The sequence below is a fragment of the Mauremys reevesii genome, linkage group 25 (assembly GCF_016161935.1).
Source record: "Mauremys reevesii isolate NIE-2019 linkage group 25, ASM1616193v1, whole genome shotgun sequence".
Lineage (NCBI taxonomy): Eukaryota > Metazoa > Chordata > Testudines > Geoemydidae > Mauremys > Mauremys reevesii.
In genome coordinates, this window is record NC_052647.1 from 14877711 (window position 1) to 14901548 (window position 23838).

At 68.3% G+C, this 23838-nt stretch overlaps 1 protein-coding gene across 4 annotated transcripts in view; it reads left to right on the forward strand.

The window, feature by feature from the left end:
- The window catches only part of PRPF40B (pre-mRNA processing factor 40 homolog B), a 30847-nt gene extending 7607 nt beyond the window's left edge, over positions 1–23240 (forward strand). The window contains exons 6-26 of one of the 4 annotated variants that reach the window (XM_039514732.1): positions 1384–1461; positions 2023–2229; positions 2412–2532; positions 3315–3339; positions 3730–3894; positions 4886–5009; positions 5188–5252; positions 5559–5723; positions 6586–6694; positions 9074–9224; positions 10866–10999; positions 14460–14598; positions 15577–15668; positions 16184–16300; positions 16383–16520; positions 19034–19129; positions 20967–21047; positions 21268–21370; positions 21462–21523; positions 21621–21735; positions 22719–23240. In XM_039514732.1, coding sequence (XP_039370666.1) covers positions 1384–1461; positions 2023–2229; positions 2412–2532; positions 3315–3339; positions 3730–3894; positions 4886–5009; positions 5188–5252; positions 5559–5723; positions 6586–6694; positions 9074–9224; positions 10866–10999; positions 14460–14598; positions 15577–15668; positions 16184–16300; positions 16383–16520; positions 19034–19129; positions 20967–21047; positions 21268–21370; positions 21462–21523; positions 21621–21735; positions 22719–23176 — 2745 coding nt within the window. In that variant the 3' untranslated portion in view covers positions 23177–23240. Of the gene's footprint in view, positions 1–1383; positions 1462–2022; positions 2230–2411; positions 2533–3314; positions 3340–3729; positions 3895–4885; positions 5010–5187; positions 5253–5558; positions 5724–6585; positions 6695–9073; positions 9225–10865; positions 11000–14459; positions 14599–15576; positions 15669–16183; positions 16301–16382; positions 16521–19033; positions 19130–20966; positions 21048–21267; positions 21371–21461; positions 21524–21615; positions 21736–22718 lie in introns of all 4 variants that reach the window. The other 3 variants (XM_039514734.1, XM_039514735.1, XM_039514736.1) reach the window with 3 other exon arrangements.
- The last annotated feature ends 598 nt before the right edge of the window (positions 23241–23838 follow it).

The following is a 23838-nucleotide window of genomic DNA, read 5'->3' on the forward strand; positions in this document are numbered from 1 at the left end:
ACTGGCAGAGCTGGGGGCAGGGCTGGGCTGGCAGGGGCTGCGGGTCGGGTTGAGGGGCACCGGCAGAGCTGGGGGCAGGGCTGGGGTAGCAGGGGCTGCGGGTCGGGTTGAGGGGCACTGGCAGAGCTGGGGGCAGGGCTGGGCTGGCAGGGGCTGCGGGTCGGGTTGAGGGGCACCGGCAGAGCTGGGGGCAGGGCTGGGGTAGCAGGGGCTGCGGGTCGGGTTGAGGGGCACTGGCAGAGCTGGGGGCAGGACTGGGGTAGCAGGGGCTGCGGGTCGGGATTGAGGGGCACTGGCAGAGCTGGGGTGGTGCTCAGGGCTGGGGTAGCAGGGGCTGCGGGTCGGGTTGAGGGGCACCGGCAGAGCTGGGGGGGGCAGGGCTGGGCTGGCAGGGGCTGCGGGTCGGGTTGAGGGGCACTGGCAGAGTTGGGGGCAGGGCTGGGGTAGCAGGGGCTGCGGGTCGGGAGTGAGGGGCACTGGCAGAGCTGGGGTGGTGCTCAGGGCTGGGGTAGCAGGGGCTGCGGTCGGGTTGAGGGGCACTGGCAGAGCTGGGGGTGGGGCAGGGCTGGGCTAGCAGGGGCTGCGGGTCGGGAGTGAGGGGCACTGGCAGAGCTGCGGGGCAGGGCTGGGGTAGCAGGGGCTGCGGTCGGGTTGAGGGGCACTGGCAGAGCTGGGGTGGGGCAGGGCTGGGGTAGCAGGGGCTGCGGGTCGGGTTGAGGGGCACTGACAGAGCTGGGGGCAGGGCTGGGCTGGCAGGGGCTGCGGGTCGGGTTGAGGGGCACAGGCAGAGCTGGGGGGGCAGGGCTGGGCTGGCAGGGGCTGCGGGTCGGGGTGAGGGGCCCTGGCAGAGCTGGGGGGGTGCTCAGGGGTGGGGTAGCAGGGGCTGCGGGTCGGGTTGAGGGGCACTGGCAGAGCTGGGGGGGGCAGGGCTGGGGTAGCAGGGGCTGCGGGTCGGGTTGAGGGGCACTGGCAGAGCTGGGGGGGGCCGGGCTGGGGTAGCAGGGGGTGCGGGGCGGGTTGAGGGGCACTGACAGAGCTGGGGGCAGGGCTGGGCTGGCAGGGGCTGCGGTCGGGTTGAGGGGCACTGGCAGAGCTGGGGTGGTGCTCAGGGCTGGGGTAGCAGGGGCTGCGGGTCGGGTTGAGGGGCACTGGCAGAGCTGGGGGGGGGCAGGGCTGGGCTGGCAGGGGCTGCGGGTCGGGTTGAGGGGCACTGGCAGAGCTGGGGGGGGCAGGGCTGGGGTAGCAGGGGCTGCGGGTCGGCTTGAGGGGCACTGGCAGAGCTGGGGGGGGCAGGGCTGGGCTGGCAGGGGCTGCGGGTCGGGAGTGAGGGGCACCGGCAGAGCTCAGAAGAGGAGTTGATTCTTGTCACTCTTGTGCCCACAGCTCCTGAATCCCCTGGTGGCCCCCGTCCAGCAGAGCCTGATGAGCAGCGGCTCCCCCGTGCGGGACGCCCCCTGCAAGGTAGCGTGTCCTGTCCCTTCTCCGTGGCTCTGGGCGGGGGTGGCTGGCAGTGACGCAGCCCTCATAGGTGGGGTGTGTGTCAGGAGTGGCAGAAGTGCCCTACCAGTGGGGGGCCCTGGCCCCCAGCCCCCCCCTCCCCCGTTGCGGTGCCCCTGGTGTGTGTGACCCCAGTTTAACTCCCGGGGAGGACCTGGGGACAACGGCCAGGAAAAGCCAAACCTCTGCCAAGGGCCCGATCCTGCGCCCAGGGGGCACCGCTCCCCCCTGAGCACCATGGGGAGGTCATGGCACGTTGCCACCTGCCCCTTACTCCAGTGGGGTGAGTTACTGACCCGACTGGCGTCATCTGGAGTTTTGCTGCTGTGTTGCGGTGGGAGCAGGATCAGGCCCATTGCTGTACAGGAGGAGGCCGGGGCAGGGGCCCTGGTGGGCTGCATGGCCCTGGGGGGCAGGGGCCCTGCTGAGCTGTGTGGCCCGGGGAGGGCAGCTGGGGGTAGGACTGGGGGGGTGGGGGGGGACTGGTTGGACCTTCCTGACCCTTTTCTTGCTTGTGGTGCCCAGAAGCCTCCGTGGAGTGAGCACAGGGCCCCGGACGGGCGCGTTTACTACTACAACTGCAGCTCCAAGCTGTCCACCTGGGAGAAGCCAGACGAGCTGAAGTCCAAAGCAGAGGCGAGTTCCTTCAGAGCCCTTCACCCAGCACTGAGATGCAGCCACCTCTGGGGCGGGGCGCAGCAGCTGAGTGACAGCTGCACAGCAGCTGGAAATGTGCGTGTGTGGCCAGGAGTAGATTAGGGAGGCAGAATATAACCTGAGGATTTAGACCTCCGCTCTTGTGAGCTACTGGCCTGCTCCCCAGGAGTCCTGCCTCCATTCTCAGCCCTGGCATTGTCAGTGCCCTCCCCTGGCATGGGCCCCTGGCTCATGGTGCCCTGCTCTCTCCCTCACAGCTGCTGCTCTCCCGGTGTCCCTGGAGGGAGTACAAGTCGGACACAGGCAAGTCCTACTACTACAACTCCCAGAGCAAGGAGTCGCGCTGGACCAAGCCCCGGGACCTGGACGAGCTGGAGGGTAAAGGGGGCGGGAGCCCAGGAGCTGGGGAGCAGGACAGCCACACCCTTGGGAGCATAGGCAGACTCCCCCGTGCCCCAGGTGTCTGGGCTGCAGGGTAACCCCCCCCCCTCCCATGGGCCGGGCTGGGGGTGCAGCCAGTGCCCCCGGGTCTCTGTGCCCCAGCCTGTGAGTGGTCCCAGACCCCCCAGGGATCACCCCTGCCATGAGGGCAGGCCTCCAAGCCTGGCTTCCGGGCTCCAGCCCTCCTGCCTCTCCCCTGAGCTCTGCCCAGGAGTCCCCCCTGCTCCGAGATCTCAGGGAGCCGCTGCCCCCCCAGCAGTCTGTTCAGAACAGGGGGTTGTTAGGCAGCAGGCACAGCCCCCTGTCCTGGGCGCGGCCCGGGGAGGCAGAGGAGAAGCCGGGGTTGAGGCTGGCCAGTGCTGGGCTCCACCAGCCGGTTGCTGTGGCTCTGCCATTCTCAGTCTGCTCCTGTCTCTTGGTCCCAGCGCTTAGCCCAGCCTCCAGCACCTCTCAGGCCCTCGTCCTGCTGAGCCCTCGCGGCCCTGCCCCACTCCCGGCATTAGGCTCAGCCCCGGGGGCTCCGGTGCCTGGCCAGATCCTGTGTCGAAGCGGGTCAGTTGCAGCCAGTCCTTAGCTGGCCAGTCGCACCAGCCACGTGCCCAAGGCCCCCTGCTTCAGCCCTTTGCACCTGCCGGGCACAGAGGCAGAACTCCTCGCAGTGACACGTCCCCACGTCGGGCACCGAGTAACGGCCGGGCTCTTTGTTTCCCTCCTTGCAGCGCTCATCGAGGAGGAGGAGGCTGGGTGAGTGGCTGGCGTCTGCCCCCGGGGCTTGGACCCGTTAGCTCTGACCCAGGGCGGTAAGAGTAGGGCGCCGGCGCCCCCGGGGGGCCAGGGGGGGGCAGAGCCCTCAGGGCCCGGGGGGGGGTGCTCAGGAACAGGGCCCCCCGGGGGCCAGAGAGGGGGGTGCCCACCGGAAGGCCATGGGTTTCGAGGACAGGTACCTCCCTCGCTGGGGTTACGTGGGGAGGGCAGAGCAGAGCCCACCCCCCCCGGCATGGGGCCTACAGGGGCCACCCTGCCCCTCACGGGTGAGCCCGGGAGACTAGCCCTCAGGACTCTGCGTGGGCCCCTCTGTCCCCCTCCCCTCTACGTCTCACTAGACCCAGGCTCCGGCCTTCTCTGCTCTTCCAGGAAGCTGCAGGAGACGCCATCAGCCGCCTCGAGCCCCAGCCTGTCCTCGGCCGCCACCACGGACACCGAGACTGCGGGTGGGGAGGAGCAGGAGACGCCTGCGCTGGGGAGCGCGGCCGAATGCCCGGAGGAAGCAGCCCTGCAGCAGGAGGAAGTGACCAGCAGGTGACGGCGACCTGGGCTGGGGAGCTGTGAGCAGGGACCCCCTACCCCATGTATTGGGGGCGTTTGCTCTCCTCGGACGCTACGCCCGGGGGCCAGTTAGCACCAGCATCTGTGGCCAGGGCCACCTGGACGCCCGGCGCACCCAGCTCGCACAGGATACCCCGGGCAGGAGCTGGGCCCCATGGTGCCAGGCCCTGCTCCAGAGAGTGGAACAGAGACAAACACTGGCCAGGAGAGATAATTCCAGCTGAGTGCACCCGTCAGGGAGCGACGGGGCCCCCCGGCCCTTCCCCCGGGATCCCCCCCGCCGGGGAGCGACGGGGCCCCCCGCCCTTCCCCCGGGATCCCCCCCGCCGGGGAGTGACGGGGCCCTTCCCCCGGGATCCCCCCTGCCGGGGAGCCTCGGGGCCCCCCGGCCCTTCCCCCGGGATCCCCGCCGGGAGCGACGGGGCCCCCGCCCTTCCTGGGATCCCCTGCTGGGGGCGACGGGGCCCCCTTCCTGGGATCCCCCGCCGAGTGACGGGGCCCCGCCTTCCCGGGATCCCCGCCGGGAGTGACGGGGCCCCCGCCCTTCCCGGGATCCCCCGCCGGGGTGACGGGGCCCCGCCCTTCCCTGGAATCCCCTGCCGGGAGCGACGGGGCCCCCCGCCCTTCCCCCGGGATCCCCCCCGCCGGGGAGGGCCGGGGCCCCCCGCCCTGCCCCCGGGATCCCCCCCGCCGGGGAGTGACGGGGCCCCCCGCCCTTCCCCTGGAATCCCCCCCGCCGGGGAGTGACGGGGCCCCCCGCCCTTCCCCCGGGATCCCCCCCGCCGGGGAGTGACGGGGCCCTTCCCCCGGGATCCCCCCGCCGGGGAGTGAGTGTTGCTGAGCCAAGCGGGATGCCCCCCTCCAGCCCAGCCTGTGCCCCTCCCCTGCTTCTCCTGCAGCTCCCTGGGGTGCAGCCCCCAGCGTTTCATGCCATGACCCCAGTGTGTTTGTGTTCCCGGCGCAGTGGTGACCCTGGCCGGCGGGAGGAGGAGGAGGAGGAGGAGGGGGGGGCCGGGGAGAGGTGCGCCTGCAGCTGGAGCACCAAGGATGAGGCCAAGCTGGCATTTAAGGAGCTGCTGAAGGACAAGGTACGGAGGAGGGAGGCAGGGCTGGGGACTGGCCAAGGCGGGGGGCCTGTTTGTGGGGGGCTGGGGCTGGCCAGGGTCGGGGGCTGGCTGTGGGACTGGGGCTGGCCAGGGCGGGGGGCCTGGTTGTGGGGAGCTGGGGCTGGCACGGTCCCAGCTGAGTCCCAGCGTTTGGTGTCAGGGCGTCCCCTCCAACACGTCGTGGGAGCTGGCCATGAAGATGATCGTGGACGATCCGCGGTACAGGTAGGGACCAGCCCCACTGCCGGCACCGGCCCCCTTCCATGTTGGCTGGTTGCAGGCGTGCAGCCCCCTGCAGGGAGTACCTGGGAGTACCCCCCCCCCCCCCCCGCAGCCAGTGCTCCTGCCCCGCTCCCCACAGCACCTCCTGGCAGAGGCCGGGACTGGAGTACCCGGGACCCCCCCCTCCAGCCAGCGCCCACTGCTGAGAGGCCAGGACTGGAGTACCCGGGAGCCCCCTCCAGGCAGCGCCCCCATTCTGCCCTCGACGCTGGCCTCTAACCCAGCCCAGCCCGTCTGGTCTGTGCCCAGCGCCCTGCCCAAGCTGAGCGAGAAGAAGCAGGCCTTCAATGCCTACAAGGCCCAGCGGGAGAAGGAGGAGAAGGAGGAGGCTCGGCTGAGAGCCAAGGAGGCCAAGGAGGAGCTGCAGCGGTTCCTGGAGCAGCACGAGCGGATGAGCTCCATCACCCGCTACAGGTGTGGGCGGGCGCCATGGGGGAGAGGGGCCAGCCAGGGGCTGGGAGGCCGTGTGGGGAGAGCAGCCAGGCAGGGGTGTCGCATCCTGCCTGTTGAGGGGGACCCCCGGGGTTATGGGACCTGGCCTTGGGGTGCCGGATGGAGGGTCCCAGAGCAGGTGGAAGGTTAGGAGAGCACACACACAGCTAACATCATTCAGGATCCAGCCAACCCCTGTGCGCCTCCCCTCCCCAAGCCAGAGAAAGAACCCAGGAGTCCTGGCTCCCAGCCCCCCTGCCCCCACTCCCCTCCCAGCGCCGGGGAGAGAACCCAGGAGTCCTGGTGCCACTTGCTTTAGCCACAGACCAGCCTTCCCTGGCAGTCAAGATGTGCGAGTCCGTTGTGGGCTGTTCTGCAGGGTCTGTGGCCAGCCCGCGGGTGGGGAGGGAGGAAGTGGGGCTGAGAGCAGGTTCTGGGGTCCCCAGTTAGACAGCATGGGGGAGGTGAGTGTCACTGGCCAGGTGGGGCCCAGCAGGGCTGGGCTGTCTCCAGGGAGGCTGTTCTGGAAATGACTGAGGGAAGCCCTCCCTGGGGCATCTCCCCCGCCCAGAGGGGCCATTTCACAAGCAGCTGGAGGAGGCCCTGCAAACGTCAGAAATCGCCGACTGCGTCAGTCCCTCCAGGCGTCTCCATCGCCTCTGCCCCTGAGCCCGCAGGAGCCGGGCTGCCCCCTGCCCGGTCAGTATACCCGCCTGCTGGCTGCGCTTTGGCTCTGTCCCCGTCCCCATGGGGAGAAGTGTCTCGCTGCGTGTCCTCGCTGGGCCCGGGTGCGCAGTGAGGAGCCTGGCCCAGTAACTGCCCGCCCCGGCCGTTCCCTTCCCAGGAAAGCTGAGCAGATGTTTGGGGAGCAGGAGGTTTGGGCTGTGGTCCCCGAGCGCGACCGCAAGGAGATCTACGATGACGTGCTGTTCTTCCTGGCCAAGAAGGAGAAGGTAACGGCGGGTCCCAGCTGTGGCGCAGGGCAGTGACGGGCCAGCGTGACCCCGCCCAGTGTCCTTGCAGAGCGCTCGGCTGTCACGCTCCAGAGTGGTGACGGGCCATTATGACCCCACCCGGTGTCCGTGTGGAGCGCTCGGCTGTCACGCTCCAGAGCGATGTCAGTGCAGAGCGCTCAGCTGTCACGCTCCAGAACAGTGTCAGGGCCGGTGTGAACCTGCCCGGTGTCCATGCGGAGCACTCGGCTGTCACAATCCAGAATGGTGACGGACTGATGTGACCCTGCCTGGCATCAGCATGGAGCCCAGCTGTCCCATAACGGTGTCAGGGTCGATGTGACCCCACCCGCTGTCAGCACGGTGCGCTTGGCTGTCACGCTCCAGAATGGTGTCAGGGCCTGTGTGACCCCTGCCTGGCGTTGGCACGGAGCCCAGGCTGTCCCATAACGGTGTCAGGGCCTGTGTGACCCCGTCTGGCATCGGCACGGAGCCCAGGCTGTCCCATAACGGTGTCAGGGCCTGTGTGACCCCTGCCTGGCATCAGCATGGAGCCCAGCTGTCCCATAACGGTGTCAGGGTTGATGTGACCCCACCCGCTGTCAGCACGGTGCGCTTGGCTGTCACGCTCCAGAATGGTGTCAGGGCCTGTGTGACCCCTGCCTGGCGTTGGCACGGAGTCCAGACTGTCCTATAACAGTGTCAGGGCCTGTGTGACCCCGTCTGGCATCGGCACAGAGCCCAGGCTGTCCCATAACGGTGTCAGGGCCTGTGTGACCCCGTCTGGCCTTGGCACGGAGTCCAGACTGTCCTATAACAGTGTCAGGGCCTGTGTGACCCCGTCTGGCGTTGGCACGGAGCCCAGGCTGTCCCATAACGGTGTCAGGGCCTGTGTGACCCCTGCCTGGTGTTGGCACGGAGCCCAGGCTGTCCCATAACGGTGTCAGGGCCTGTGTGACCCCGCCAGACATTGGTGCGGCGCGCCCGGCCATCACGCTCCATCCTGATTAAAAACAAATGCTGCACAAAACCCACGTGGCACATACTGATTGGCGTCTAAACTGGCTTGCGGCTCGATCCCAGGGCACCAGTGTAAATGGAATCCTCGTCATTCCCCCCACGGGGCCCAGGGCTTTGCAGTGGCTTTGTCAGCGATCTAGGAGAGTGTATAAAATCTGTACAGGAAACGTTCGCTGCTGACAGCTGAGTGGGCAGAGCAGGGCATAGTGATTCAACTGAGTCATCGGCTGCATCGTAAACTGGGCACGTCCAGTGGTTTAACACACATCTCTAGGAGCTGGGAGGGTAGGTCACGCTGGTAGGACGGGGCCCTGTCTCCTGGCAAACTGACTCCCAAAGGGGCTGAGTCCATGTGGGCAGCAGCTGACAGGAGTGTGCGGTGCTGTGGCTCAGGGCGGAGCGATGGGTGGACGTCTGAGCAAGAAGACGAAGGGAGGTGGTGTCACCTCTGCATGCAGCACTGGTGGGACTGGATACCGTGTCTGCATGTGGTGTCCGTACTTCCCAGCGGGAGCTGACAAACGGGGAAGGGTTCAGAGAAGAGTCACAAGATGAGACGTGGAAAAGCTGCCTGACAGCGAGGGAGTGAAGACCCTCAGCTTAGTGTATCCCAGAGAAGGCCAAGCAGTGACCTGGTCACAGCAGGAACGTACGTGGGGAGCTGTCTGAGAGCTCCGGGCTCCTACGAAGGCAGAACAAGACCCAGGGGCTGGGGCAGACTGGAAATATGGCACAATTTGGGGGGAATTAACCATTGAATGGCTCACCCAGGCATGGGGGGAGTCACTCGGGAGTCTGTAAATGGGATGTGGCTCAGCGGCTGGATGGGGGGTCCTAGGGCGTGATTCTCCGGCCTGGCTTACGCAGCTGGCCAGTGTTTCTCAGTCTTTTCAGGTCGGGAACCCCTTATTCAAAGTCAAAATGTTCCCCACCCCCTTACATTTCCTATGGAGTCAGAGTAACCAGTGTGTGCTGCTGGCGCTCAGCCTGTGCGATGGATGGGGCAGGGGTCTGCTTCGAAGGGGACAGAGCACTGGAGGGGGAGCAAGATTTCCTTTGCTTTAGGCTATAATCACATTTTCAGTACCTCGTGGCCCCCCAGGGCCCAGCATGCCACTGGCCTGGATGGTGCGGTTCAGGGGGAGCATTGCCTGCTGGGGGAGGGGGCCATGGCCGCCGGTGCGATCAGCTTGCACCGCAGTAGTGGCTGCTCCGGGGGAGGCTGTGTGGGGTCGTAGCAGCGGGGGGGGGGGGAAGTGGGGGGCCGTGGCAGCAAGCGGGGAGCCAGGGGGGCGCCGTGTGTCCTGGGCTGGGTCCCTGCGGCGGGGGCATCTGACGCGGCCCGTCTCCCCCGCGCAGGAACACGCCAAGCAGCTGCGCAAGCGGAACATCCAGGCACTGAAGAACATCCTGGACAGCATGAGCAACGTCAGCTTCCAGACCACCTGGTCCGAGGCCCAGCAGTACCTGATGGACAACCCCACCTTCGCCGAGGACCAGGACCTGCAGAGTGAGGGCAGCCCTGCGCCTCCCCCCACCCTAAGATAAATGGCACAAGCCAGCCATTGCCCCCCCCTGCTGCCCCCACCCTAAGATAAATGGTACAGGCCAGACATTGCTTCCCCCCTGCCGCCCCTAAGATAAATGGCACAGGCCAGCCAGTTCCCCCCCCTCCCCCGCTGCCCCTAAGATAAATGGTACAGGCCAGCCATTGCCCCCCGCCAAGTTAAATGGTACAAGCCAGCCATTGCCGCCCCCCCCCGCTGCCCCACCCTAAGATAAATGGTACAGGCCAGCCATTGCTCCCCTCCTGCCGCCCCTAAGATAAATGGTACAAGCCAGCCATTGCCCCCCCACACACACTGCCCCCCCCACACTGCCCCTAAGATAAATGGCACAGGCCAGCCAGTTCCCCCCCTCCCCCGCTGCCCCTAAGATAAATGGTACAGGCAAGCCATTGCCCCGCCAAATTAAATGGTACAAGCCAGCCATTGCCGCCCCCCCCCACCTCTACCCTAAGATAAATGGTACAGGCCAATCATGCCCACTTTGCCTCAAGATAAATGGTACAGGCCAGATATTGCCCCCCACAGCACAAGATAAATGGTACAGACCAGCCATGCCCACCCTGCCCCCACCCTAAGGTAAATGGTACAGGCCAACCATGCCCACCTTGCCTCAAGATAAATGGTACAGGCCAGATATTGCCCCCCACATCACAAGATCAATGGTACAGGCCAGCCACTCCCCTGGCCCCATAAATAGTACAGGCCAGCCACACCCTTTCTCCCAGAAAGGTGCCATCTGGTTGCACCCATCTCCCTAGTCTCAGGCCCCTTCCAACAGATGTGCTCCAAGGACCCCCCGCCCCCATCTCTCCAAGATGGGGATTGAGAGTCAGGATTTCTGCACCCCAGTGTCTAATCACTACATGGTCTCCCCCCTCCCAGCAATACGGATAGAACCCAGGAGTCCTGGTGCCCAGCCTCCCCTGCCCCCTGCTCTAACCCACCAGACCTCACTGCCCACCAGACCTGGGGTAGAACCCAGGGGTCTTGGCCGCCAGACCTGCCAGTTGTAACTCACTGGGCCTCTCCCGTTCTAGGGCCAGGGGTAGAACCCGGCATTTAGCCCCACTGGCCCTAACCCAGTGAACCTCCCTCCCCTCCCCGAGCCAGGGCTAGAACCAGAGGCCTTGCTCCCCTCTGCCCCTGCTCTGTAACCATGGGGCATCCCTCTAGACGAGGGGCAAAGCGTTGTTATTGTATCCCACCGGCTCTGCTCCCTGGTCCCAGGGGCGGCTCCAGGCCCCAGCACGCCAAGCACGTGCTTGGGGCGGCATGCCACGGGGGGCGCTCTGCCGGTCGCCGGGAGGGCGGCAGGCGGCTCCGGTGGACCTCCCGCAGATGTGCCTGCGGAGGGTCCGCTGCTCCCGCAGCTTCGGTGGAGCATCCGCAGGCACGCCTGCAGGAGGTCCACCGGGGCCGCGGGACCGGCGACTGGCAGAGCACCGCCTGCGGCGTGCCGCCGTGCTTGGGGCGGCAAAATGGCTGGAGCTGCCCCTGCCTGGTCCCATGCTCCCCCAGCTCCTTCCTGCCCTACCCGGCCCAGTGCCATCTCTCCCCGCTCATCCCCCCCATGCCTCTTGCAGACATGGACAAGGAGGATGCACTGATCTGCTTCGAGGAGCACATCCGCACGCTGGAGAAGGAGGAGGAGGAGGAGAAGGAAAAGACAAGGCTGCGTGAGAGGCGCCAGCAGCGGAAGAACAGAGAGGCCTTCCAGGTATCCATGCCCTGGGGTCTGGAAGAGGTGGTGATGCCCTAGCAGAGGGTGACGGCTCTGGGTCTGGGCTCAGCGGAGCAGGGCAGCCTGTAGGTCTAGCTGGAGGCTGCCTGCCCCTTTGGGGGGCATCAAGGACTTGGGAGAAGCAGGGGTGGCCGGGATGGGGTCAGGGTGTTGGGCTGGGAGGAGGGTGTATCTGGAGGGAGCTCGGTGTCTGGTCACTATTAGCCGTAACCCTTCCATGCCCAGTGCAGGGTGGTCATTGCACATCAGCAGGGTTTAAAGAGCTCAGTGGTTGGCTCCTGGTCACTGGAATGCCTCCTCCTGTAGTTGTTCCAGCAGTTCTGGTTTGGGCAGCTTCTCCCCTTCCTGTCCTCCTCCCCCCTGGCTCTGGCTGCGATGGCCACGGGGTCAGGTGCCTGGGCAGGACGGCAGAATGTGACTGTTCTGCGCTGCAGGATGCCTGGGTTCTATTCCTGACTCCGCGCCAGGCTGGGGGGTGGGTTGCTCAGGGCTCAGTTCTGCAGCTTGGAAGTCAGAGGGAGTTTGGGATTGTGGCTGCAGCCGGAGGCAGATCAGTCCCTGTCACAGAGTGTGGGGGGGTCAAGGCCCTGCACCCCCCACTTCCTGCGATTCACCGGGACGCTCAGCCGGCCAGTAACACAGAAGGTTCATTAGCCGACAGGACACAGTCCCAAGCAGGGCTTGTAGGTCCAACCAGGACCCCTCAGCCGGGTCCCTCTGGGGCAAGGAGCTTAGACCCCAGTCTTGGGGTTCCTGCCTCTTCCCAGCCAGCCCCAAACTGAAAACCCCTCCAGCCGACTCCCCCCCCCCTTCCTCTGCCTTTGTCCGGGCAAAGGTGTCACCTGGCCCCACCCCCCTCCCGGCTCAGGTTACAGACTCAGGTACCCCCTGCTCTCCCCTCCCCCGTGCAGACAGTCCCAGTAAAACATTCCCAGGTCAATCCACCCCACTCCCTGCTGCGTCAGAGTCCCCTTCCCTCCCTGTGCCCGAGTGAACAATGGCCAGGGCCGGCTTTACGCCGATTCCCCCGATTCCCCGGAATCAGGCCCCGCGCTTAAGGGGGCCCCGCTCCTGGGGTCTTCAGTGGCATTTCGGCAGCGGGGGGTCCACTCTGGGGGTCTTCGGTGGCATTTCGGCGGCAGAGGGTCCTTGGGTGCAACGGAAGACCCGGAGTGGACCCCCCGCCGCCGAAGTGCCGCCGAAGCCCCCGGACCGCCACCGAGTATTCCAGTCGGGCCCCACGGGTCATAAAGCCGGCCCTGCCCGGGGCACTGAGAGAAGGTGACGTGAACATCCCTGCACACGTCTAAGGGGCCCTTAGCTTTCATTCCCCAGGCGGCTGCCAGGGGCGCCCTGCAGCTCGTAGAGCACCTGGCCGCCTGCATGCTGGCAGCAGGGTCAGAGCAGGGGGCCCCTGCCTCTGCTCCTAGGGAGGGGCTCCGGGAGCTTTGTAGCCCAGACCCTTCTGCCCCGTACATACAACGCAGGCCAACCTAGCTGCGTGGCTCAGGGCAGTGGAAAATGCCCACCCCGAGAGCCATAGTTAGGCCGACAGACCCCCAGGGCAGGCAGCGCTAGGCCAGCTGGAGAACTTGTCCCTCGTCCTAGTTACTGGCTCTCGAGGGTGCAGATTTACTGCGGCGCCAGCCCCCTCTGCAGCAAGCGTCTGCACAATGGGCCCGGCTGCAGCGCTTGGAGCCCACACGGCGCCTCACCCAAGCAGGACTAGAACCCAGGTCTCCTGAGTGCCAGCCTTCCTCTCGACTCCTGTCCTCATTTGCCACATCCCTGCTGCCTGCAGATAACCATCCGCCAGCAGCCCCTGCCAAGGGCAGCTGAACCCCCCTTCGGGCAGAGCAGGAGAGCATCTGGGAGGATCCAGCTGTTACCCCAGCCTGGGCGCCTGGACCTGCTATCCAGGGAGTGGCCAGCAGGGGGCAGCAGCTACCTAAGACTTTTTCCTAAGGCAAAGCCAACCAGCATGTCACCAGCTGATGCCGCAGTTTGCTCTGTGTTTGGGGCACGATCACATGTGGCGGCGAGGCCGGGCTGGGCTCCGATGCTCGTTCTCTTTCCATGGTGGCACAGATGGGCTGTGGCCTGACTCCCGCTTTCTGTGGCTGTGCAGACGGGCCGTGGCCCAGGGTGCTCTCTCGCCGTGGCCCAGGGTGCTCTCTTTTTTTATTATAATTGGAGATATACCAATCTCCTAGAGCCCTCGAAAGGTCATCGAGTCCAGGCCCTGCCTTCACTAGCAGGACCCAGTACTGATTTTGCCCCAGATCCCTAAGTGGCCCCCTCAAGGATTGACCTCACAACGCTGGGTTTAGCAGGCTAGTGCTCAAACCACTGAGCTATCCCTCCCGCCTCTCCGTGGCCCAGGGCTCTCTCTCTCTCCGTGGCCCGGCTCTCTCTCCACAGAGAGAATTGGAATTGGAAAAGGTTCAGAAAAGAGCAACAAAAATGATGAGGGGGTTGGAACGGCTGCTGTATGGGGAGAGATTAATAAGACTGGGACTTTTCAGCTTGGAAAAGAGACGACTAAGGGGGGATATGATTGAGGTCTATAAAATCATGGCTGGTGTGGAGAAAGTGAATAAGGACGTGATATTTACTCCTCCTCATAACACAAGAACTAGGGGTCACCATATGAAATTACTAGGCAGCAGGTTTATAACAAACAAAAGGAAGTATTTCTTCACACAATGCACAGTCAACCTGTGGAACTCCTTGCCAGAGGGTGTTGTGAAGGCCAAGACTATAACAGGGTTCAGAAAAGAACTAGATAAGTCCATGGAGGATCGATCCCTCAATGGCTACTGGCCAGGCTGGGCAGGGAGGGTGTCCCTAGCAGGGGCGGCTCTAGACCCCAGCGCCAAGCAGCGCGCGCGGGGGCGGTTTCCGCGGGCGCGGCATTTGGCTCTCGGTGGAGCTCCGCGGCATGCACTGCGCGGAGTCCCCCCTTCCCGCGGCTCCGGTTGCTCTCCGGGCGCGATCGCAGGTCCGCTCGTCCCGGGCTCCGGTGGACCTGCCGCAGGCATGCCGGCAGGAGCTCAACCGGAGCCGCGGGAAGAGGGGAAGGGCGGCACAGCGCTCCGCGCTGCTTGGGGCAGCCTACTTTCTAGAGCCGCCCCTGGTCCCTAGTCTCTGTTTGCCAGAAGCTGGGCCTGGGCGACGGGGCTGGATCACTTGACAATTCTGTTCATTCCCTCTGGGGTCCCTGGCAGTGGCCGCTGTCCGAAGACAGGACGCCGGCCTAGGTGGTCCCAGTGGGCTGTGCTGATGTTCTGTTTCACAGTGCAGAGGGGTCGTGTGATCCGTGCTGCTCCCCCTGCTGTTTGGAGGGGCCGCGGGGGGCGGGGCTCTGCTGTCCCCTGGGGCGCAGGTGTCTTCGGGGGAGGGGCTGATCTCCAAGTTCTCTCTCGCTCTATCGTAGAATAACAGGCTGCTTCTTGCCCAGGCCTTTCTGGATGAGCTGCACGACAAGGGGCAGCTGCACTCCATGTCCACCTGGATGGAGCTGTACCCCTCGCTCAGCGCCGACGCCCGCTTTGCCAACATGCTGGGCCAGCCCGGTAAGGAGCGGCGTAGCCGCGGGGGGCGGGGGGAGAGCCCCTGGGGGGCCTGTTAAAGGGCCAGCCGTGGCTGCGGCAGGAGCCCAGAAGAGGTGGAACTCCTGCTCCTGGGTAGAGCCGGGGGGGCCCAGTGGGGTGGGTCCCTGGGGATGGGTATCGTCGCCCCCCCCCCCATTGCAGCTGGGAAAGCGCAGAGAGGAGAAGGGACTCGTCCGAGGGGGCAGAGGCTGTGATGCTGAAGCAGAGCTGAGGGGGCTGAGCACCGGGCGTCTCTGGGTTCCAGTCCCCGCCCTGGCTGGGTCCCCATCCTGCACCTCCCCACTGGGGCCTAGTGAGCTGCCGCTCGCCTCCCGGGCCTCATTTGACAGTGTTCAGTGAGGCTGCATCAAGTGCTTAGTGAGGGGACTGGAGAATAGACTAGTGGTTAGAGCAGGGGGCTGGGAGCCAGGACTCGGGGGTTCTGCGCCCTGCTCTGGGAGGGGAGTGGGGGCTGGTGGTTAGAGCAGGGGGGGCTGGGAGGGGAGTCGTGTCTAGTGGTTAGAGCGGGGGGCTGGGAGCCAGGACTTGGGGGTTCTGTGCCCTGCTCTGGGACGGGAGTGGGGGCTGGTGGTTAGAGCAGAGGGCTGGGAGCCAGGACTCCTGGGTTCTCTCCCGGCTCCGGGAGGGGAGGGGAGGGGAGGGGAGGGGGGGCTGGTGGTTAGAGCAGGGAGGGCTGGGAGCCAGGACTCCTGGGTTCTCTCCCCAGCTCCGGGAGGGGAGTCGTGTCTAGTGGTTAGAGCAGGGGGCTGGGAGCCAGGAGCCCGGGGTTCTGTTGCTCACTCGTGCTGTGACTGCCCTGTGCAGTACCTGCCTGCCTGAGGCGAGGTATTAATTAAGGAGCATAGTGCGCTGGGGGCTTCTCTGGAGCCCAGCAGCCCCCCGTCCTGGTGCCCCACTGGGTGTCCTGGCAGGGCCTGTAACGCCGCCCCCTCTGCTCAGGCTCCACCCCCCTGGACTTGTTTAAATTCTACGTGGAGGATCTCAAGGCTCGTTTCCATGACGAGAAGAAGATCATCAAGGACATCTTAAAGGTGAGGCCATGCAGCTGCCTCTGCCCGTGGGGTTTGGGGTCCTGTCTGACCAGCTTCCCCAGCCCCGATTGTCCTGCTGTGGGGAGAGGGCCTTGGAAGGGCACGGCCCCTCTGCCCGGCCTCGCGCACCCAGCCTGCCAGGGTCCTGTTCTCTCCGCAGGTGGACTTCACCTTGCGGCTGAAGTGTGAAGCCAGCGCCCCAAGCCATAGGCTCATCCGGGCCGCAGTCCAGCTCCGCTCATTTCATTCTGCCTCTCGAAAACTCCCGTGCTTTGCGCTGGATGGGGGCCTGTTCTTTGCATCCCATCCTAAACAGCTGCTATGCCCCACCCCAGAGATGGCTGCATTTCAGGGCTAGGGAGAAGCGAACCCTCTTTATGTACCACACTGTATGTGCAGGGGGATGGGGACTCCCCCATGACCTCCTGCCCTCGCCCAGTTCTGGGCACAGCCGCTGCTGGGCCTGGGGGACGGGATGGGACGGGACGCGGGTGACCCTGCCTCTGTCCTGGCAGGATCGCGGCTTCAGCGTGGAGGTGAACACGACCTTCGAGGACTTCGCTCACGTGATCAGCTTTGACAAGAGGGCAGCCACGCTGGACGCAGGCAACATCAAGCTCACGTTTAACAGCGTAGGTGGGGTGGGGCAGGATGGGGCCCAGCTGGGCCTGGCCCCCACCCCATGGCGTTAACCCCTCGGTGTCTGCCCCACAGCTGCTGGAGAAGGCTGAGGCGCGGGAGCGGGAGCGGGAGAAGGAGGAAGTGCGCAAGCTACGCCGCCGGGAAGCAGCCTTCAAGAGCATGCTGAAGCAGGCGGCCCCACCCCTGGAGCCCGGCTCCTCCTGGGACGAGGTATCAGGGAACCCGCTCCCCTGCAGCGCCCGGCCCCTGGGCAACATCACCCACCAGGCCGGCCCCTCACCCCGGCGTCACTCCCTGGCCCCAGCCCCTCTCCACCCTCACCCCGGCGTCGCTCGCCAGGCCGGGCCCCTCACCCCGGCGTCACTCCCTGGCCCCAGCCCCTCTCCACCCTCACCCCGGCATCGCTCGCCAGGCCGGGCCCCTCACCCCGGCGTCGCTCGCCAGGCCGGGCCCCTCTCCACCCTCACCCCGGCGTCGCTCGCCAGGCCGGGCCCCTCACCCCAGCGTCGCTCGCCAGGCCGGGCCCCTCACCCCGGCGTCGCTCCCTGGCCCCAGCGTCGCTCGCCAGGCCGGGCCCTCACCCCGGCATCGCTCGCCAGGCCGGCCCCTCACCCCGGCATCACTCCCTGGCCCCAGCCCCTCTCCACCCTCACCCCACCGTCGCTCGCCAGGCCGGGCCCCTCACCCCGGCGTCGCTCGCCAGGCCGGGCCCCTCACCCCGGCGTCACTCCCTGGCCCCAGCCCCTCTCCACCCTCACCCCGGCGTCGCTTGCCAGGCCGGGCCCCTCACCCCAGTGTCGCTTGCCAGGCCGGGCCCCTCACCCCAGCGTCGCTCGCCAGGCCGGGCCCCTCACCCCGGCGTCACTCCCTGGCCCCAGCCCCTCTCCACCCTCACCCCGGCGTCGCTCGCCAGGCCGGGCCCCTCACCCCGGCGGCGCTCGCCAGGCCGGGCCCCTCACCAGCGTCACTCCTGGCCCCAGCCCCTCTCCACCCTCACCCGGCGTCGCTCGCCAGGCTGGGCCCCTCACCCGGCGTCACTCCTGGCCCCAGCCCCTCTCCACCCTCACCCGGCATCGCTCGCCAGGCGGGCCCCTCACCAGCGTCGCTCGCCAGGCAGCCCCTCACCCCAGCGTCACTCCTGGCCCCAGCCCCTCTCCACCTCACCCGGCGTCGCTCGCCAGGCCGGCCCCTCACCCCGGCGTCACTCCCTGGCCCCAGCCCCTCTCCACCCTCACCCCGGCGTCGCTCGCCAGGCCGGGCCCCTCACCCCGGCGTCACTCCCTGGCCCCAGCCCCTCTCCACCCTCACCCCGGCGTCGCGCGCCAGGCCGGGCCCCTCACCCGGCGTCACTCCTGGCCCCAGCCCCTCTCCACCCTCACCCGGCATCGCTCGCCAGGCCGGGCCCCTCACCAGCGTCGCTCGCCAGGCCGGGCCCCTCCACCCTCACCCGGCGTCGCTCGCCAGGCCGGGCCCCTCACCAGCGTCGCTCGCCAGGCCGGCCCCTCACCCCAGCGTCACTCCTGGCCCCAGCCTCTCCACCCTCACCCGGCGTCGCTCGCCAGGCCGGCCCCTCACCCGGCGTCACTCCTGGCCCCAGCCCTCTCCACCTCACCCGGCGTCGCTCGCCAGGCCGGGCCCCTCACCCGGCGTCACTCCTGGCCCAGCCCCTCTCCACCTCACCCGGCGTCGCTCGCCAGGCTGGGCCCCTCACCCAGCGTCACTCCTGGCCCCAGCCCCTCTCCACCCTCACCCCGGCATCGCTCGCCAGGCCGGGCCCCTCACCCCGGCGTCGCTCGCCAGGCCGGGCCCCTCTCCACCCTCACCCCGGCGTCGCTCGCCAGGCCGGGCCCCTCACCCCAGCGTCACTCCCTGGCCCCAGCCCCTCTCCACCCTCACCCCGGCATCGCTCGCCAGACCGGGCCCTCACCTCGGCCTCACTCTCTGGCCCCAGCCCTTCCCCACCCCCGGGGCCCCTCACCCCGGCATCACTCACCAGGCCGGGCCCCTTCCCAACCCACAGGCTGTCCTGCAGGGCAGTGCTGGTGGGAGCTGTCCCCACCTCCTGTGCATGGCTCCTCCCCCCTCCACAGGGAGCTTCCTTGGCTCGATGGCTGAGGTTAGAGATTGAAGGAGTCACCCAAGGCCTCCTAGAGAGCGCGGTGACAGCCTGGAGCCCCTGCCGTGGGGCAGGGCCATACCATGCCGTGGGCGGGGGGGCTGGCCGTGCTGTGCCGTGGGGCAGTGGGTGGCCGTGCTGTGCCATGGGGCAGGGGCTGGCCATGCCGTGGGGCAGTGGGTGGCTGTTCTGTGGGCAGGGGGGCTGGCCGTGCCGTGGGGCAGTGGGTGGCCGTGCTGTGCCGTGGGGCAGGGGCTGGCCGTGCCGTGCTGTGGGGCAGTGGGTGGCCGTGCCGTGCCATGGGGCAGGGGCTGGCCATGCCCTGGGGCAGTGGGTGGCCGTGCCGTGCCGTGGGGCAGGGGCTGGCCGTGCCGTGGGGCAGTGGGTGGCTGTTCTGTGGGCAGGGGGGCTGGCCGTGCCGTGGGGCAGTGGGTGGCCGTGCTGTGCGGTGGGGCAGTGGGTGGCCATGCAGTGGGCGGGGGGGCTGGCCATGCCATGCCGTGGGGCAGTGGGTGGCCGTGCCGTGCCGTGGGGCAGGGGCTGGCCGTGCCGTGTGCTTTGCCGCACGGGAGGCTCCGGGCTGTCCCCCAGCTCCCTGTCTCTGCAGGTGCGGGAGCGCTTCCTCAGTGACCCGGCCTTCGAGCAGATCACGCTGGAGTCCGAACGGATCCGGCTCTTCAGGGAGTTCCTCCAGGTGCTGGAGGTGAGGAGGGGGCAGGGCCTGGCCCCAGCCGGGTGGGGGGACGACAGGGCCGTGCTCTGGGTGGCAAGAGGGTCCGGGGCCCTGTGTGGAGGGGGCAGGGCTGTGCCCCGGGGCGGGCTCTGGGGCGCTGTGTGGAGGGGGCAGGGCTGTGCCCCGGGGGGGTGGGGGCTCAGGGGCTCTGGGTGGAGGGGGCAGGGCTGTGCCTGGGGGTGGGGCTCTGGGGCCCTGTGTGGAGGGCAGGGCTGTGCCCGGGGGTGGGGGCTCTGGGGCGCGGTGTGGAGGGGGCAGGGCGGTGCCCGGGGCGCTCTGGGGCCCTGTGTGGAGGGCAGGGCTGTGCCCGGGGCGCTCTGGGGCCCTGTGTGGAGGGGGCAGGGCTGTGCCCGGGGCGCTCTGGGGCCCTGTGTGGAGGGGCAGGGCTGTGCCCGGCGGGGTGGGGGCTCTGGGGCTCTGTGTGGAGGGGGCAGGGCTGTGCCCCAAGGTGGGGGTGAGGGGAGGCTCTGGGGCCCTGTGTGGAGGACAGGGCTCTGCCCGGGAGGGTGGGGGCTCTGGGGCCCTGTGTGGAGGGCAGGGCTGTGCCCCGGGGCGTTCTGGGGCCCTGTGTGGAGGGGCAGGGCTGTGCCCGGGGCGCTCTGGGGCCCTGTGTGGAGGCAGGGCTGTGCCCGGCGGGGTGGGGGCTCTGTGGCTCTGTGTGGAGGGGGCAGGGCTGTGCCCCAAGGTGGGGGTGAGGGGAGGCTCTGGGGCCCTGTGTGGAGGACAGGGCTCTGCCCGGGAGGGTGGGGGCTCTGGGGCCCTGTGTGGAGGGGCAGGGCTGTGCCCGGGGCGCTCTGGGGCCCTGTGTGGAGGGGCAGGGTTGTGCCCGGGGGTGGGGCTCTGGGGCCCTGTGTGGAGGGCAGGGCTGTGCCCGGGGCGGGCTCTGGGGCCCTGTGTGGAGGGGCAGGGTTGTGCCCGAGGGGTGGGGCTCTGGGGCTCTGTGTGGAGGGCAGGGCTGTGCCCGGGCGCTCTGGGGCCCTGTGTGGAGGCAGGGTTGTGCCCGGGGATGGGGCTCTGGGGCCCTGTGTGGAGGGCAGGGCTCTGCCCCGGGGTGGGGCTCTGGGGCCCATGTGGAGGCGGGGCTCTGCCCGCTCTGGGGTGCTGTGTGGAGGCGGGGCTCTGCCCGAGGGCTCTGGGGCGCTGTGTGGAGGGGGCAGGGTTGTGCCCCGGGTGGATGGGGGCTCTGGGGCCCTGTGTGGAGGGGGCAGGGCTCTGCCCCGGGGTGGGGGTGAGGGGAGGCTCTGGGTCCCATGTGGAGGGGGCAGGGCTCTGCCCCGGGAGGGTGGGGGCTCTGGGGCGCTGTGTGGAGGGGGCAGGGCTGTGCCCCGGGGGGGTGGGGGCTCTGGGGCCCTGTGTGGAGGGGGCAGGGTTGTGCCCCGGGTGGATGGGGGCTCTGGGGCCCGGTGTGGAGGCAGAGCTGTGCCTGGGGTGGGGCTCTGGGGCCCTGTGTGGAGGCGGGGCTCTGCCCGGGGCTCTGGGGCCCTGTGTGGAGGACAGGGCTCTGCCCCGGGGGTGGGGGCTCTGGGGCCCTGTGTGGAGGGGGCAGGGCTGTGCCCGGGGGTGGGGGCTCAGGGGCTCTGTGTGGAGGGGCGGGGCTCTGCCCCTGTGTGGAGGGGGCAGAGCTGTGCCCGGGGGGGGGGCTCTGGGTCCCATGTGGAGGGGGCAGGGCTGTGCCCCAAGGTGGGGTGAGGGGATCCTCTGGGTCCCAGGTGGAGGGGATGGCAGCTCTTGGGGCTACCCGCTGTCTCCTTCCCACCTCGCTGTGCTCTGAGAGGCCCCTGACGGGCTGTGGCTCTGTGCCCCCCAGGACGAGTGCCAGCACTACCACGCCAAGGCCAAGAAACACGCCAAGAGAGGCAGGAAGCACCACCGGAAGCGCTCGCAGTCGGTGAGGGCCGGGGCCGGGGCCGGGGCCGGGGCTGGGGCGGGCCGGCTGGACCAGGGCGAGGGCCTGGGCCTGTGCGCTGGGCTCACCCAGAGCCAGGCCTGCGCCCCGGATGCCCATTGGTGCTGGCGGACGGGGGCGGGGAGAACAGGGGCCCAAAGTCAGGTGCTGGGGCGAGGGGGCCAACCTGGGCCGTGTTAACCCCCCCTCCCCCCCCCACCAGGGCTCAGAGTCGGAGCTGGAGGCCCAGCACCAGCGGGCCCAGAAGAGGCGGAAGCGGAATCCCTCGGAGTCCGGCTCGGCGCTCTCCTCCTCGCCCGGCTCAGGTGGGTGCCGGGGCTGCCCGGGCAGGTGGGGGGGGGGCTGGGCCCCTTGGTGCAGAGCCTGGGGCCCGCCTGACGCCCCCTCTGCCCGCAGATCTCAGCTCCCGCAAGGCCAGGAAGCAGAAGAAGAAAAGCAAGAAGAAGAGGCACAAATCGGTGAGTGCAGCGGGGGAGGGGACGGTGCCAAGCCCGGGGCGGGGAGGGCGCTGGTGGAATCCCCCCCCTGAGCCCCAGCCACTGTGTTACAGAACAGCCCCCAGAGCGAGGGCGAGCGAGGGACAGAGAGGGGCAGGAAGGGGAAGGAGAAGGAGCCGGAGCGGGCGGAGGGGCGACGGCGCCCCCCCCAGCGCAGCCTCAAGCGGGAGAAGGTAAGTGGGGGGCAGGGGAGGTGGCAGTCCTGGCTTTGGGGGGCAAGAAGGGGGCAGGACAGGGGTGGGGGTAGGAGGGGCTAGAGGCAGGTGTGGCCCAGGATGGCAGCAGTGGGGCAGGCAGGGGGGTCGGACGCTGGCTGTGGCGCAGGTTGCAGGGCAGGCAATGGGGCAGGACTGCGGCTGTGGGGCAGGCAGGGGGGTCGGACGCTGGCTGTGGCGCAGGTTGCAGGGCAGGCAATGGGGCAGGACTGCGGCTGTGGGGCAGGCAGGGGGGTCGGACGCTGGCTGTGGCGCAGGTTGCAGGGCAGGCAATGGGGCAGGACTGCGGCTGTGGGTCAGGCAGGGGGGGTCGGACGCTGGCTGTGGTGCAGGTTGCAGGGCAGGCAATGGGGCAGGACACCGGCTGTGAGGCAGGCAGGGGGGCAGGATACCGGCTGTGAGGCAGGTTGCAGGGCAGGCAGTGGGGCAGGCAGGGGGGCAGGACTGCGGCTGTGGGGCAGGCAGGGGGGTCGGACGCTGGCTGTGGCGCAGGTTGCAGGGCAGGCACTGGGGCAGGACACCGGCAGTGGGGCAGGCAATGGGGCAGGACTGCAGCTGTGGGGCAGGCAGGGGGGTCGGACGCTGCCTGTGGCGCAGGTTGCAGGGCAGGCAATGGGGCAGGACTGCGGCTGTGGGGCAGGCAGGGGGGTCGGATGCTGGCTGTGGCGCAGGTTGTAGGGCAGGCAATGAGGCAGGACACCGGCTGTGAGGCAGCCAGTGGGGCAGGACACCGGCAGTGGGGCAGCCAGGGGGGCGGGACGCTGGCAGTGGGGCAGGCAGGGGGGGCGGGACGCCGGCAGTGGGGCAGGCACTGGGGCAGGACACCGGCAGTGGGGCGGGCAGGCAGGGGGGCAGGACGCCGGCAGTGGGGCAGGCAGGGGGGCGGGACGCTGGCAGTGGGGCAGGCTGCCCCCCTGATCTCTCTCCCCGCCCCCACACAGAGCGTCTGGGACACGTCGGACAGCGAGCCGAGCGAGGGCGAGCTGGAGAAGCGGCGTCGGACGCTGCTGCAGCAGCTGGACGACGATCAGTAGCCAGGTCTGCGGGACTGTCGCTGAGCTGGGCAGAGGCTCCGGACAGCTCGGTGCGGGCGGGGGGCTGCGGCTCTGCCCCAGGACTGGGGGCGCCTGAGAGAGCAGAGAGGGGGCCCCGCTCCACCCAGGACTCCTTCCCCCCGTCCCTGCACCCGAGGACCCGTCGCCCCCGGGGCTGCTGTGACCACCTCTGCTTGGCCGGCCCCTCGGCGCTCAGAGGACCGGCCCCAGGACAGCGGCGCTCTGGAGGGGGCCTGGGCCGCAGCGGACGAATGCGGCTCTCACAGGCGGGTCTGTGGCTGCGCCGAGGATCATGGGTGCCTGGGGCGCCCTGCGGGGTTGGCTGCGGGGGCGTGTGCTGCTGAGTAGCCAGGACCCGCGGCCTGCTCGTACTCTGGGAATTAAAGGGGTTTTTAAATAATAATATTTATAAATGTGGCCTTGCGGCTGCCGTCTCATGGTACCATTGCACGTGTCCAGCCCCCGAGGAGCTGACCGGGGGTGGGCTCTGTCATGTGACAGGCAATGGGCTGCGCCCCCCCAGGCCTCTGCTGAGCGCAGGCCCCATCACCCTTGGCCCAGTGCAAGGAGCTGAGCCCCTGGTTGAGCCTGGGGGTGTTCCGGGCCGGAGCCCCTTGGGGTTGGGGGCTGACACGGAGCCTCCCCTGGCAGAGCGCAGCTGGCAGGCTTGGCCTGTCGGTGCAGGGGTGGGCACGCAGGTGCCTGCTCAACTCCAGGCCGTCGGGAGCCCCAAGGAGCTGGGAAATGGGGCCCCCGCTGGGAGATCAAACCTCCTTGTGGGGAGCAGCCCCCTGAGACGAGGCAGGAGGCCGGCTCTGGTGGTCTCCTGCCCTGGGGCTTGTGCCTGCCCTGCGTGGGGCCGTAGAGCACAGAAGGGGGGCACTGGGTATAGAAAACCCCAAACACTCCCTTGCGCTCGCCCCAAACAGGGAGGGGAGCTCGGCTGCACCAGAGACAAATGCCCTCCCAGGTGGCCTTGGCTGCACCCGCGGGTGCACAGGGCTCG